General features: G+C 64.6%; 2 protein-coding genes across 3 annotated transcripts in view; one reads left to right on the top strand and one right to left on the bottom strand.

Moving 5' to 3' along the window:
• The window catches only part of GLS (glutaminase), a 74,756-nt gene extending 65,643 nt beyond the window's left edge, over positions 1 to 9,113 (top strand). Inside the window, exons 15-18 of one of the 2 annotated variants that reach the window (XM_077885402.1) lie at positions 5,134 to 5,195; positions 5,926 to 6,002; positions 6,116 to 6,179; positions 8,755 to 9,113. In XM_077885402.1, the coding sequence (XP_077741528.1) occupies positions 5,134 to 5,195; positions 5,926 to 6,002; positions 6,116 to 6,179; positions 8,755 to 8,911 (360 nt within the window). In that variant the 3' untranslated portion in view covers positions 8,912 to 9,113. The remainder of the gene's footprint in view (positions 1 to 5,133; positions 5,196 to 5,925; positions 6,003 to 6,115; positions 6,180 to 8,754) is intronic. The other variant, XM_077885405.1, reaches the window with a different exon arrangement.
• Positions 9,114 to 14,149: 5,036 nt separating this feature from the next.
• Positions 14,150 to 15,307, bottom strand: part of STAT1 (signal transducer and activator of transcription 1) — a 40,493-nt gene continuing 39,335 nt past the window's right edge. Inside the window, exon 25 of the mRNA XM_077885341.1 lies at positions 14,150 to 15,295. Coding sequence (XP_077741467.1) covers positions 15,281 to 15,295 — 15 coding nt within the window. The 3' untranslated portion in view covers positions 14,150 to 15,280. The remainder of the gene's footprint in view (positions 15,296 to 15,307) is intronic.

The following is a 15,307-nucleotide window of genomic DNA, read 5'->3' as shown; positions in this document are numbered from 1 at the left end:
TTTTCTGTCCAGAAGTAAGTGGCACTCGCTGTGTGACCAGGCTCCTTTTCTTGATCTGTGATTGGGACCAAATTGAGCCCTGCAGCTAGCCTTTTGTTCTCATGGGAAGAGTACTAAGCTTCCATGCTACCCTTTAATAAATTTTTTTAAGGCAAGCTAGTGTATTTTCCCCCTGATACATCACAAAACCTTTTTTTTTAAGGGATTTTATTTATTTATGAAAGACACAGAGAGAGAGAGAGAGAGAGAGGCAGAGGGAGTAGCAGGCTCCATGCAAGGAGCCCGATGTGGGACTTGATCCGGGATCTCCAGGATCACGCCCTGGGCTGAAGGCGGCACCAAACCGCTGAGCCACCGGGGCTGCCCTCACAAAGCCTTTGTACATTATAGTTTTCTGGATTTCTCTGAGCTGAAACATGCTTGTGAATAAAGTACTTTTATGCTCTCAGTGAACTGGTTCTATTCTTAAAATCAGCCTGTCCTGGGACTTATTTAATAAGGAGCTTTAGAACTTTGGAAATATTGAATAATTAAGTGACACAACATATTTTTAAAGAATCTCTTCAAACTAGCTCGGTCTAAATTCAAAATTTTAAAAAAGGGGCTGTCGTTCATGCACGCAGTCACAGAAATACATCGAGTTATCGCTCGGAAGGACTCCTAGACCATAAAGAATAAGAACTATGGGTGGTTAACATATTAATGGTACCCATGTCGGAATTCTGGATTTCTCTTGAGTAGTAGAGGAGATAGGATACATACGTAAACCTACCGAGTGTGATTGATGGTGTCCTCGGCAAACACAGGAGGAAGAGGGGGCTTGTGATTGAAGAGACCGGAGTAGAGCTCCTGGAGGAGGGCTGGGAATAGCGCCGCAGTGGAAGCCGGTGGGGGAAGGCGGCTGTCGGCCAGTAACAAGGATGTCGTGTGGCTCAGTAGGAGCAAGGGTACACTTGGGGGATAGTGGGAGCCGTGTCTGGGTGAGGACCCCCGGCACCTGCTGTCACAGACACTGTGCAGACACCTGGCAGCCAGTGACCCAGATGATGAGTGTTGGATGGGGTGGGAGGAGGTGTGGCAGCCGCCAAGGGGCTTTCCCAGGCTCTCTGGCTAGCCCTCGAGGGAATGGAAGGGTCTGACTAGGAATCTAGATGTTCCCAAAAGGAGAAACAGGAGCACAGACACAAGGATACAAGCGAGCAGTAACTAAGGCCAGTTTTGCTCTGTTTGGGGTTGAGAGAGAGAAAAGCAAGGAGGGAGCCAGAGCGAAGAATCTTGAATGCAGGCATAAAGGACTTAAATTTTATCGGAAATGACTTGGGGATTTTTGACCCTCCCACGCTGACAAACCTTTAATGATCAGAGCCGTATTTTGAGAAGATGAGCAGAAATATGTGGGAAAGTTGCGGCAGGTGGAAGGACCAGAAGCAGAGGCAGCGGGGAGGAAGACAACCGATCTGGTAGTGATCTTTGAAGTAAAAGTCAAAGGAGGTAGAAAAACTAATAAGGATGAAAATGTAATGCCCCAGGTGGTGGCAACAATTTGAATATTTGATGCTTTGGGAGAGAATATGGATTCGTCTGTAAACACATTCTTTTAATTATGGTGTAATTGGTGTAGAGCCTTGTGTAAGTCCAAGGTGTACGATGTGTTGATTGGCGTCCACGCGTGTTTAATGAGCACCTGTTCTGTGTGGTAGGCCCTGGGGCAAAGATACGGTCTCTGCCCCACGTGGAGCGCACAGTTAATGGGGGAAGGGGACGAGAAACCAATCTGAAGATATATATATAACAAAGATTTATATATACACACACACATATAGATATATGATGTGAAATTAATGAAATACATGTATATATGGTGTCAGATAATGATACACGCTCTGAAGAGAAAAAGCAAGTTAAGGGCTAAGGGATGATGAGAAAGAGGGTGGTATCGAAGGACCTGAGATGACATGTGATAGAGACCTGGACGAGGTGAGGCGGGCATCCTGCGTCGGGGGGAGAGCGTGCCGGGCAGCAGCGCTCGGGGAGAAGGGGAGCCCCGAGGACCCGCAGGGGCCCACCTGGCTGGAGGAGACTGGCGGGCCGAGCGGTAGGGAAGCAGGTGCGCAGCGCAGCTGGGGAGCAGGGCAGTCGGCGCCCTGACGTCCACGGGAGGGAAGCCCCTGGGGGTGCCGTGGTCTGGGTTTTCAGGAGAAAGCCTCCCCGGTGGCAGCAGAGGGCTGAGGAATGAGGAGTTAGGGGGCCGGGCAGTCCTGCAGGTGGGGGGGGCATGGCGGGGGGTTCCACGCGCACCCGCAGGCAGAGCAGGCGTGTTGACGAGTTGGCCGTGGGTTGTGGGAAACGGCAGCAAGGCACGTCGCCGGGGCCTACCTGGTGGGTTTGCGTGATCAGGGAAAAGGCCGGTTCCCAGCTCTGCCTTCGCAGGAGCAAACCTTCGGCGCGTTTGTCTGAAGAAGGCCCCCTTGTCCCACCAGGTGGACGTGGGTGCTGGGCGCCGCGGGGGGAGAGGAGCACAGGCTGGGAACCCCGCTCCGGCGGCCTGGGGGGCTCGGCGGGGCCCTGATGGTCCCTGAGCGATCGGGTGGACTGAGCCGTCACCCCCAAATGAGGAGCCTGGGGGCAGCTGCTGGCTGGGGGCGGGAGATGCAGCTGCACTCCGTGTGAGTCGGGGTGCCCGGGGAGCGCTCTGGGGCGGCGGCAAGTAGGTGGCGGCAGCGGCAGAGACGCCGCGTGACAAGCAGGCGGAGCTGTTGGGTCCAAGCTCAGGGACAAGATGCAGGTTCAGGACGTGGGCTGGGCGGTCCGTGGGGCGAGGGGCGCGTGAGGCCTCACAGGAGAGCCGAGCTGCGCAGGGAGGGGGTGCCTTGGGAGCACCTCCGCAGAGGGAAGCGGGGAGGACTGCAGCGCAGGCTCAGGGATGCGGGGGCCAGGTCCCTGGGGAGGCCGGGCTTCCGGGCTTGGATGGTCCTCCAGGGAGGGCTTTGGGGGGCCGCTGGGCCAGAGGAGGGTGACGGGGTCGGGGGGAGGCGTGCAGGGAGCTAGAGGGGCTGACTGCGGAGACGTGCCTGGAGAGGGGCCATGGGGTGCTGGGCGAAGCTGTGTCCCAGGACGGCAGAAGTGAGGGGACCAGCGGGGGAGGGAGAGGGCGAAGGTGCTGGAGACCCCCAGCAAGGCCGAGGGCCAGTTAGGCAACGGGGAGGACGCGGGTCTAAGGGAATAGGTAAGAAGTGGCCTCAGCAGTGGAAGCGGGGAGCTGGGGAGTGGGGTGCGGGGCCGGGGCGCAGGCCCGAACTGGTGGGGACGTGGCGGGGGCAGGAGGCCCTGGGGACCCGAGGGCGCGGGTGCTCGGGGGTCCCAGGGTCCAGCTGGAGAAGGCGAAGGGCCCTTGGGACGCCTCACACCCAGGAGAGCCCGTCAGAGTCGCCGGTGACACTTCCCGGGAGACCACTTTTCCCTGAGATGCACCGGACCGGCGCGGGAACCGGAGGGGAGACGCTTCCGTAGCCCCTTGGAGCACCGGCTGGTTCCACGGAGCTGCCCTCGGCTGGGGGTGCGGGGGGCGCGGGGCGGGGGGTCCCGGGGCCCTGGGAGGCCGTGCAGCGCGCCAACCCCGACGGGACGCACACGCCCGACGCCGGGCCTCCATCGTGTTGCTGGCCCAAGAGTCCCGGCAGCGGCTCCTTCAGTTTGATGTCCCAGGACAGCCAGGGCCTTGGGGGGGCTCGGGGCGTGACCCGGGTCCCGGGATCGAGTCCTGCCTCGGGCCCCCGCACGGAGCCTGCTTCTCCCTCTGCGGCGTCTCTCGTGAACGGACGAATAAAGACTCTGAAGAAATAATAAAAGGGAGGCGAGCCGCCGGCCACGAACCTTCCCTCCGCCCGAGTCCTGCTTGCTGCCATCGAGGCCCACTCGGCTGGATCACCCCTGTGCCTGCAGAGGGTCCGAGGTCAGGGTGGGACCTGATGAGATGTGAACACCGCACTTTCAGGAGCTTCCCGGAAACTGGCTGGACACGGTGCGTGAAAGCAGGCCGCGGTCTCAGGACCTCTCAGGACCTCTCAGGACCTCTCAGGACCACAAGCCCTCTTGCTCATCGGAAGGACACCCGTCAAGAGCAGACACGCCTTGAAGTCTCGGAGCGGGGCGCTCGTTAGCAGGGACTTCACGTCCGGAGGGTTGGCGCAGCTTTGAGCGGACAAGGTCCCTTCGAGGACGGCCCAGCGTCCTCACCCCGACCCTGACCACCCGGGCCGTGGCCACCTGGACCTTGACCACCCAGACCTTGGCCCACTGGGCCTTGGCCACCCGGACCTTGGCCCCCGGGCCTTGACCCCTGGGTCTTGGCCACCTGGACCTTGGCCACTGGGCCTCGGCCACTGGGGCCTTGGCCACCCGGACCTTGGCCACTTGGGCCTTGGCCACCGGGCCTTGACCACTGGGGTCTTGACCACCTGGACGTTGGCCCACTGGGCCTTGGCTTCCTCCAGGCCTTGGCTACCAGGTCTTGGCCACTGGGCATTGGCCACCTGGACCTTGGCCACCGGGTCTTGGCCACCTGGACCTTGGCCCACTGGGCCTTGGCCACCGGACCTTGGCCACCAGGCCTTGTCCACCTGGGCATTGGCCCCCCCGGGCCTTGGCCTGGAGCCGGTCGTTCTGAGGGAGCACCGTCCTGGAGCTGAGGGGTTAGCACTGAGCTTGGTCTCCGAGGGCCCCCGACGCCGGGGCCGGGGAGGCAGCGGTCGCTGGCCGGGGGAGGCCCCGTGACATGGTTTAGTTGTCAGCAGGATGTGGTGTGAGGCTTGTGAGGGCGCGAGTCCCCGCACGGCACTGAGGCTGGGTTTAAGGAAGGTTCCCGAGGATCGTCCCTGGCCCCGACGGCTGCCCAGGTCCCGAATGTCCCGCCTGTGCCACGTCAGTGCACGGTCTCCTCCACGCAGCGCACCTCGACTGGTGGACTTTCTCCCCCGACCCGCTTCGCGACCGTCATGTGTGTGCTTTGGTTTGGGGAGGTGCTTGCGGGAGCTCCTGCGTGTGGCCCAGCGGAGGTGTCCGCGCACGGGCCTCGCGGCGAGTGACACGCCCTGTCCCCGGGTTGTGGCCTCCTGAACTCTGTTGTCTTCACAGGTGAAGTCAGTGATAAACCTTTTGTTTGCCGCGTACACCGGGGACGTGTCTGCACTGCGAAGGTACGTGGACGTGGTGGCGCGTGGCGTGGTGCGTGGCCTGCGGCCCTCGGGGTGGGGGGTCACCGGCGGCGGCCGTCTGTCACGGCTCGAGGCTCCCCTCCGTGTCTAGTGGAGATGGCCCGGATCCCCGGGGAGCCCCCCGCCAGTGCCGCAGGCCTCCTGAGCAGCCCCCGGAGCGCCCAGACGTCTGCTCCCCCATGGGCAGCGGCCACCATCCGGCTCGTGTGTCCTTAGAGAGGAGTGCGGTCCCCTCAGGCCGGGGGGTGGGGGGCGACCGGGCTCCTCGCTCGGCGCAGGGAGAAGGGCCATGCGGGCTGCGCCCTCACCCTGGGCTGCCCGTGGGGCGCGGCTGCAGCCGCGTGGGAAGGAGCCGATGCCCCGTCCCTGGGGGTGGCTCTTAGTGACATGCACAAGGCACCTGCACGTGCACCTGCACACACCTGCACACCTGCACGCACACCTGCACGCACACCTGCACACACCCGCACGCACCTGCACACGCACGCGCACCTGCACACACCCACACGCGCCCACACCTCCCATCCCACGGGCCTCAGCGTTGCCGGGATGCAGGGCCTGGCGTCCGTCTGCACACGGCCGGTGACAGACGTGCCCAGAGCCCGGGTCCTGGTCCGGCCGAGGCGCGCTGTCGCGGGGCCCTGAGCAGGGGCGGCCGAGCCCACGGGGACGGGGCCACGCGGGGCTGAAGGGCCGCCGCCCCCACTTTCAGGTTCGCTCTGTCGGCCATGGACATGGAGCAGCGGGACTACGACTCGAGGACGGCGCTGCACGTCGCGGCCGCAGAGGGTAAGCCGCCACCCCGGCCGCTTGCTTTGCTTTTCTGTTTTTTTTTTATTTTCCAGACGGAACCTCAGCTTTATACTAAGTGCTGGCGTCTGCTTGTGTTGTTTTGGGTACAGGTCACGTCGAAGTCGTCAAATTCCTGCTGGAAGCGTGCAAGGTGAACCCGTTCCCCAAGGACAGGTGAGGACGCCGCCAGCCGACGCGGGCCCGCAGCTCGGGGCTCCGCTGTCCCGGGCTGAGCCGCCGTGTGGGGACCCTCTGCAGCCTCCATGGCGCCCAGAGGCCGCGGGCAGGGCCCCCCGCCCCCACCCTGTGTCCCCCGAGGCCCCGCTCCGCGGCACCGCCGGGCTAAGGGTGGGCCCCCCGGCACGAGGGAAGCCAGGCTCTGTGCTGGGGAAGAACCAGGCACCTGGTCCTGGCGGGGCCTTAACCTCCCGGGACAGACCCTAGAGGAGCGAGAAGACCCCCGTCGCAGGACGCGGACGGCCGTGGGCCAGGTGCTCTCGAAGCTGCTGCCCGTCCTCGGGGCCCCACGGGGCCGGCCTCCAACCACTGCGCTGGGCCCTGAGGGCACAGGAGGGCGCCCGGCGCTGGGAGGCACCGGCCCGGCACCCATCTCCCCCTCCAGCCCCAGGCCAACCTGCTCTAAAGTGGATATCCTGGGGGGCGTCGGGGGGGGGGCCCGGGGGGCAGCTGCACCTGAGTCCATTGTGCCCGGGCACCGTGCCGCATGCACGGGAGGGAGCTGGTGTGGAGCATGAGGTGGAGGGGGAGGGGAGGAGGCAGAGGACAGGGAGAAGGGGGAGAGGCTTGCCAGAGGAGGGAGAAGAGGAGGAAGAGGGGAGGAGGAGTGGGAGGATGGAGAGGGGGGAGGAGGAGGAGGGGAAGGAGGAGGAAAGGGGAGGAGGAGAGGCTCGCCAGAGGAGGGGGAGGGGGAGGGGGAGGAGAAGGGGGGAGGAGGAGGGGGAGGATGGAGGGGGGAGGAGGAGGGGGAGGATGGAGGGGGGAGGAGGAGGGGGGGATGGAGGGGGGAGGAGGAGGGGAGGGGGAGGAAAGGAGGAGGAGAGGCTCGCCAGAGGAGGGGGAGGGGGAGGAGGAGGGGGGAGGAGGAGGGGGAGGATGGAGAAGGGGAGGAGGAGGGGAGGGGGAGGACAGGCTCGCCAGAGGTTCACAGGCAGGACCAGGTGGGACTGGACACGGGAGGACGTGTCAGGAAGTCTGCGCCGAGCAGATTAGCTCCTCGCTGTTCAATCTTCGTTTCACTGTTTTTTCTTTAATTAGAAGTTTGGGTTTTCTTAGTTCGCGGCTTGCAAGAAATGCAGAGAAGTCACGAGACGTGCTAGCAGGGCCGTGGGGCTGGGGCGCTCTGCTTATTGCCCCCTCCCGTGACCCGCACAGGCCAGACTGTAAAGCCTCAGGCCTGAGACGTCCCCGTCCCCGTCCCCGTCCCCGCAGGTGTCCTGTCACCGCTGCGCTTCCTAGAGTAAGTCAAGAGCCCTCAGCCCCGGCCTTGGGCCGCGGGTCTGTGATGCCAGCGGAGGACGCACGTGCTGGGAACCTTCACGGTGCTTTTCTGTTTTATCCTTCATATTTGAAGGTTGAAAGGTTTAGGCCTTTGTTCTCTTTTTGCAGGACTCCGGCCTCCAGGGGCCTGGGAGTGCCAGTGCCGGGGGCAGGCGGGGGCAGGCGGGCGTCCGCTGGACGACCCTGGTGACCGCGCAGCCAAGGCCACTCTGCCCCGTGGGATCGGTGTCGCCTCCAGTTGCAGGACAGGCCTGGGTGGTGTGGGGAGTGTGTGTCGGTTCACGGAGGAAGGGGGTTGGGGGCCCCGCCGTGAACACGCGCTCGCTCGCTAAGACGGAGCTAAGTCTGTGCTGCGGCGCCCGAGAGCCCCCCTCCCCCGTCCCCGGTCCCCGGGCCACCGACTCCCCAGCCCGGGAGGCCAGTGTGGAAAGGGAGCGGCTTTCGGACACACGCCTGTAACGTGTTACTTGCCTGACGTAAAGAAGGACGATTACCGGATCCCACCCCAAGATGTCGAGGCCACTTGAGGAGCCTTTCGGCTCCACCCCGTGACCCCACGGAGGAGGCAAGAGGTGGAAGGACAGTCGGGGCGGCGGGAGGTGGGGCCGGCACCCGGCGGCTGCGGGCGGAGGACACCCACCAGCCTGGGGGCCCCGCGCCCCGCCCTGCGCGTCCTCGCCTCGTGCCGTGGCCGGCCGTGCCCCGTCCGCTGTCCACTCGTCACCGGCCGCCGCGGGGTGCGCCCCACGACACGGGCGATGGGGAAAGCGCCGTTCCTGCCCGAGGCGCGGGGGCCCCTGGGTTCCCGTCCTTACCCAAGAGGACTGTGTCCATCCCTCCGGGGCGTGGGGCCCCCCGAGGTCACCGTCCCTTCCAGACCTCTGAGCTGTCGTGACTCCCACAGGACGGGGCGACGGGTGACTCTTCCTCGAATGCTTTACTTGGGGGGGATCCTGTGGGCTTTTCACGAAGTTACAGTTTGGGAATCCGAGGGGCCCGCTGTAGCCGTCCACGCCAGGACGCCCCTCCGTAGTAAGCACGGGACACGCGAGCAAGGCCCTTGTGGACAAGGGCCTGTCCCTGCCCAGAAGACCACGTTTTGGGCGCGGAACCCCTTTCTGTATCTCAGTGTTTACTCGTGACGTCGCTAAAACGGCTGAGTCTGAAAGGCCCCGAAACCCGCGTGAGCATCTCCGCTCACGGCCGGGCCGGGTTGTGCTTGTCGTTTCAGGTGGAACAACACTCCCATGGATGAGGCGCTGCACTTCGGGCACCACGACGTGTTTAAGATCCTCCAGGAGTACCAAGTGCAGTACACGCCCCAGGGGGATGCCGACGACGGGAAGGAAAATCAGACGGTCCACAAGAACCTGGACGGACTCTTGTAACCGCCCCAGGCCCCGAGGACCAGCCGCTCACCTGCTCAGCCGTGGAAAATGATCGCGGAGCACACGTGCGTTCCTACCCGGCAGCGACGTCTGTCTCACCACCTGTCATCTCGGTGTGGCTGGAGCCCTCTTCATCGTACACGCAGGACGAATCTGACCTCTTTGGGGAAACAAATAGAAATAAAACAATCTCCCTCCACAATGTGAGCAGTATTTACCTCGTGCGCTGTGTAGTTTGACGTAAGAGCCATAGTTACCAATGCTAGCTTAGCTGTGCGGTCCCCACCTTTGATTTTTGTGTGTTTTGTGAACTTTCGATTTGTACGATTCGCTTAAGGCATTCATAGAGCAAGTTCTGTCGCACGGTCTGTCCAGGTGGGTCAAGGCCGTGCTTTAGAAGCGAAAGAGTGCGATTTCAGGACTTCTGCTGTAGATTTAGTGCGAGCGACTGAACAACTGTACGCTCTTGGGGTCCCGTGTGTTGGTCTCCCATCACCCGAGCTTCGTGACCGGACTCCGTGGCATAGGCCGATTCTGATGAGACTTCATCAGGGAATCTGTTTAAGACGTTTGGTGACCAAAACACGTATGTGAATGTAGTTCTGTGACACTTTTGAAAAAACCCCCATTTCCATCCCGGTGGCCCAGCTGCTCGTCCGGACCCCGAGCCGCCGGCCTGGCTTGGCTGCGAGCGCGGGCGCGGCCCCCGGGAGCTGGGGGCAGGTCGTCCCCTCCGACCGGGAGGGGTGTGCGGGGGCTGCAGACCGCGGCCGGGCCGGGGACACCGAGACGCCGCTGAGCCGCCGCGGCCACCGCCGAGGGTGGGGGACCCGGGACATGCTGGAGCCGTAGGGGCATCGATGGTCTGTTGGGGCCGGCGAACCACTCGTGTTCCGACCCTCGAGGGCGGGCGTCTGCCAGGCTGCAGCCTGTCCCGCCGCGGGGGCCGTGGGGTCTGCTCGGGAGGCCGGGGGCTGAGCACACGCACACGCACGCTCGGGGACCTCGAGGCCGCGTCTGGGGACACGAGCTCCTGCACCGCGGGAAGCCACCGCTCCGGGCCCAGCCCCGCACCCTGCATGGCCCTCCCGGCGGCTCCCGGCCACGTCCCTCGTGCGGGCCTCGGGGGGACGGCGGGGGGACGGTGGGGACAACGGGGCCGGGGGCAGCTCTGCCCGCCAGCAGCTGCGAGGCTGGGATGGAAAGGAAAGCGGGGCGGACTGCTTCTTGGAAGCCGCTTCCATCGTTTGTCGGACGGGAGCGACATAACCCTCGGCTCCAGGGGGCCCGCCCTCCCCCGTCCTGCACCCCAGGGAGCTCTGGGTCTCGGCTCCGGCCGTGGGGCCGCCTCTGTACGGGGGAGCTCGAGCTGCTCGCGCTTGTGCGAAGCTGCTTACGCGCTGCCGTTTCCGGGGCCTCACCCGTGGCCGCCCCCGCCCCCGCCCCTTGCTGCTCCCCGCTGCCCGCCTGGCACTGAACCACCTCACGTCGGACCGACCTCCCTCCTTCCCGGGGACTGTGCAGCCATGAATGTATTTGCTTCCAGAACCTCCCAAAGTGAATCTAATCTTAAAAATCAAGTTGTAAGCGTTCCGAAATTGGGAAATCTTTATTTTAAATGAAATCAGATAGTGTTGCTTTTTACGGCATAATAAATACGTGTATCAAAAAGAAATCTGTAAAAATGAATTTTTTAAGACAACTAAGGCTCCCTTACATCCCTGGGCTGTGGAGTCTGCTGAGCGCAGACTACCTGGTCGGCTCAAGGGTGATGCCCTCGATACTACACACGCACGCACACGCACACGCACGCACGCACACACACGCACGCACCCGCACACCAGTGCACTCCCCGAGGTCGCGTCTAGGGGCACGGGCAGACTCTGGGAGTCCGGGCCGCCCGCTGCCGCCGCTGCCGTGCAGGGGAGCAGCTCGGCCTCGCGGGCGCACGGCAGGCCTGTTGGCAGCACCCGGGGGCGGCCACCGTCCGCAGCCAGTCGGGGCCCAGGCGCCAGCACCAGCCCCTCAGCAGGAGGGCCGCTGCCCCCATCCTGAGAGGACAGGTCGCTCCCCCGAGGCCCTGCCCTCCTCCGGGAGCCGGCTCTCGGGCCGCCCCACAAGCGTCTGCGGGGCACCGGCCGGTTTGCGGGCGGGCGGGCGGCAGCCCCTTCAGCCCAGGAGCCCCTGCCTGGTGTGGGCCCGGGGTCAGCCCGGGGTCTTCCAGCCGCGGGGCCGGTGGGCGGCTGCCACGCCTGCCACCTCCAGCCGGGGAACCTGTGTCACCAGGTGACCTGCTTTGCGCCAGCAGCTGGACAGCGTGGTCCGCGTCACTGACCCGCGGCCCCAACAGACGTGGGACGCCCCGGTCTGGTCCCGCCGGCCCGGATGCAGCGCAGACCCGGCCGCGAGCAGGCCCGCGCCCCCTTCTCCACGGCCTGCCACACGCCCCGCACAGACCCCGGCGCCCCGCCACCAGCGAGCCCCCGTGCGGGCTAAGGCCGAGGTGTCCTGCCACGCGTGGCGGCATGAGCTGCGCACAGACTCCACGGAAGCGGGACGTGGCCAACACCGACCACGCTGCCGCTACCACACGACGCCGCACCTGCGCGGGGCCGCCCTGGGGCCTGTCCCCTTCCTACGTCACTCATGAACCCTCCTGGTGGGAGGGGGCCCCGCACACCCCAGACCTGAGGGGGGGAGGCAGCCCGCGCCGAGTGGCAGGGCCCTCAGGAAGGCAGGCGCTGGGGGGCACAGCGGGGACGTGAGCGGCCAGCAGGCGGGTAGGCGAGCGCTTGGGAGGGGGCGCCCTGGACGGTCACGCCCGCGGCACGAGGGAGCGAAGCCTGGGCACCCGCCTTCTATCCCAGAGCCTCACCCCCCCGGGCCTCCTGCGCCCAGCCTCGCCCCTTGCCGCCTCCCCACGGGTCTAACATTTCCAAAGCTTCAAAAAAGTAAAGAAATTTGGCAGAGAGGTTAGGAGCGCAGGCCGGGGGAGCGGCCGGGGGGTGGGCAGCCGGCGGAGCGGGGCAGCGGCCCGGGTCACCACCCGAGGCGACGCAGGTGCCCACGGGCCGAGCCCCCGCGGCCTCCGACAGCCCCTGCGAACAGGCCCCAGGACGGAGCCCGACAAGCAGGGCCCCCACAGGAACGGCTCGGCCACGTGCGGGGCCGGGGGAGGGGAGGCTGCCCACAAGGCATGGCAGGGGGCGACGGCCCGAGCTCGGCGCCAGCTCCCGACGGCGCGTAGGCGCTTGCACACCCGCGCCCGATGCGAACTTAACGCGCTTCATGCCGCGTAAGCGCGGCACTTTGTTCCCTCCGGTCAGGGCAGAAGGGCCTTCCCGGTGCGGAGCACGCACAGCCTGAGGCCGGGTCAGCGCAACGTGGAAGCCGAGCGGGACGGTCCTTCAGGGCCCGGATTACGTCGATGGGCTTTGAAGGGTCCGAAAACCATGTTGTCTTCGGCCTCCGCAGCTCCAAGCGCCATTTCCCGGAGGCCGTGCGGGTTCATAGAACAGTTCAGTTCTCTGCAGCCCTTGGCTGTTCGAGCCACGAAGTCTAACGTTTTCATGAGTGAGACGTCCGGAGCGTACAGCCCAGCAGCTGAAGAGCCCTGGGGCTCCGACGGGCAGGGCTCCTTGACGCCAGCGCCTCCCAGACGCCCAGAGGACGGCCAGGCCGCGGCAGGTGCTCACCGGGCACGCGATGCCCTCGAGGGCGAGCGGGGCTGAGCGGGGGCGGCACTCGGCACCCGCCCCTGGCCGGGGGCAGCACCCACTCCGGGCGGCTCTCAAGACCATCCCCCGTTTTTTCCTGGTTTCCCCGGGATGGGGGCAGACGGGAAAGGACCGCCTCGCTGGTGGAGACGTGACGCCCACATTAGCTCCCAGGCCCGGAGCGGGTGCGGGTCCCTTCACACTGCGGGAGCAGCTCGATCCTTGACTGCCGCCCCGGGATCCCGGGATCTCTTCTTAGTGACGGGAAAGGTTTCCCGAGTGACCCATAAAGGGTCTGTGCTTCTCGAACCCTCTACAGACACTACTCCAGGTGCTGTGACGACACACAAACATCCCCGAGCCGGGGCCCACGTGGGGCCCGTGGTGACGATGGGTCACACAGCGCGGGCGTGAGCCGCCGGGCCAGTCTCGGCGCCCCCAGGACACAGGGGACCATGTCGGCTGCAAGAGGGCGCGGCACCTGGAATGACGCAAGGTTCAGGCCCACCCCCACCCCCCACCCTCCCCGTCAGCCCCTCCAACGAGCCTCCGGGCTAGCCCGTCGGGGTCCCATCTCGGTGGCAGCTGGGCTGCTGTGACAGGATTTTCCCCGCACACGGGGCCCGTTCCCTTGAGGCGACCATGGCGGGCCGGGTCACGGCGGGTCTGCGGGGAGCGGGGCCGTCTTGGCGAGGGCAGGCCGCCACCTCGGGCAGGGCTCCTCTCCTCCCGGGCGTCTGCGCTGGAGCCGGGCCTCGACCCAGGACACGGCCCCACGTACGTAGGTGCGTTCTGGAGGCAGGGCCTCCATCACCAAAATGCGCTTCGAGCCACTGCCTGCCCGGGGGCACCGGGGGCCGCTGCAGGTGGGACCCACCCGGCCATGTCGCCCGTTGGCTGGGACAGCGCTCCCGCGGAAGTCTGCACCCTCGGGTCGGGTCATCGGCGAGGAAGAGGCCAGGCACACCGCCGACGGGGCGGGACGCCTGTAGTGCTCGGAACCGCGCCCAGTCTGCTCGGAGGGCTCGGGGGCTGGGGCGGGGCTTCAAGGAGGGCAGACGCGTGGCCGGTGGGCGGCGGGGGCGTGCGGGTGTCGGGCCGGGCAGCGGGGGCGTGGGGGCTCGGGTGTGCGGGCCTCGGCCATACAGGTACTGCCTGAAACCCGACGATCACGCACCGGATGTTCCTACCTTCCCTTCCCTGGTCCTTCCTCGCTTCTACTGAAAGTCACTGCGCAGCCGGTCAGGCCCCGTGGCCCCGTGAGCACGGGCATCTCGCAGACACACGCACCTTCAGTTTGCACTTCACGACAGGCTGCAGGCCACGTTCACCCCCACCGGGAAGCGCGGCCTGACCCAGTAACGGGGCCGCGGGTTGGTGGTGGGCCATGGAGGGCAGCCACGCAGGCCCCGGCCCCTGGGCTCCCGAGGCCCGGCCACCCGCCCACACCCGGGATGCGTGGGAAGCACCACACGCTCCACGGAACACCGCAGAGCAGAGTCTAGAAAAAGCACAGCAGAGATAATGGAACCGTTTTTGCAAATGTATTTGTCAGAGACACACAGTTATCAGTGAGGAACATGCCGCGGTCAGTGCGGGTACACAGGACGGGGGCTCGAACTGCGGGGTCCTCCCACGGTCTCAGGTCGGCTACTCATCACTGCCTTTTCTTCTCAGCCTGGAAATCCTATGATGAAGACTCACTACGAGCCACTGACAATAAAGACGCATTAACCCACTTAAGAGACACGAGTTAAGTTTCTGGGTCGGTCCGGATCTACGATCGATGTTAACGTCTTGAAAAACAGCAGGAGTGTGGCCCTGAGGGAGCCGTCGTCAACCTGGCTCCCTCGGCCGACAGAGGGAGACCGTTTCGGTTGCCAGCGACCACGACGAAGGCACAAGGTACTGGGCTCTGGGCATCAGGGTTTAAACGCAAGGACCTACTCACAGGCTGGAAACGCACTTCCCTGTGCTGACGTCAGCGGCATTGTAGAGCCCGTCAGACAGCAAAGCTACGTCTCCCACGAGAGGGCATTTGCTTGCGGCTTTGAATGGCCGGCGTGCAAAACGCTGCCAGGTACAGAACTCTGCTCCGCCCCCGACGCGGCCGGACACCACCTCTGGTAACAGCTGATGCGATTCTACGTGACTTGGCTTTGAACTAGGTCGCAAGTAAACCAATGGGAAAACCTGCAGCCACACGTGAAGCAGAGGGAACGAGTTCTCCAGGACAGACACAGGCCGACCCTACAGGAGCGGCAGAGGCGTCCCCAGGTGGCCGCGTGATCTGTCCGACGGCCTGCGGCAGCTGCGCACCCACGTCGGGCACGGCGCGTCTTAAGCTCCACTTCTCGCCATTCCCAAAGGAGTCTCGTTCTCGCCTGGGGGTTTCGGGATTATCTGGGAGTTTCTCGTGCCTAACACCCACTCTGCGGAGAGGGCCTTGCAGCGTTACCTTTCACAGGTGCACGAGGCCCTTCGCAGTAACAGATGTTTCTGAATTAGGGGAAAACCCGCTTGCTATCCGTGGGCTGCGGCAAATGTGCTCGTCTTTGTTTCGTTTCCCTAGAAACGCAGGAGGTGAAGGAAGAGTAGCAGGAGGGAGTCACAGGTGGGAAGGAGACATGTCGCCAGGGGAAACGTTCACGCTCTACACCGCGTGCATCTGTAAGAGAGA

The sequence above is a fragment of the Canis aureus genome, chromosome 36, assembly GCF_053574225.1.
Source record: "Canis aureus isolate CA01 chromosome 36, VMU_Caureus_v.1.0, whole genome shotgun sequence".
Lineage (NCBI taxonomy): Eukaryota > Metazoa > Chordata > Mammalia > Carnivora > Canidae > Canis > Canis aureus.
The sequence above is the reverse complement of the archived record's forward strand: the minus strand, read 5'-3'. Positions and strand labels throughout refer to the sequence as shown.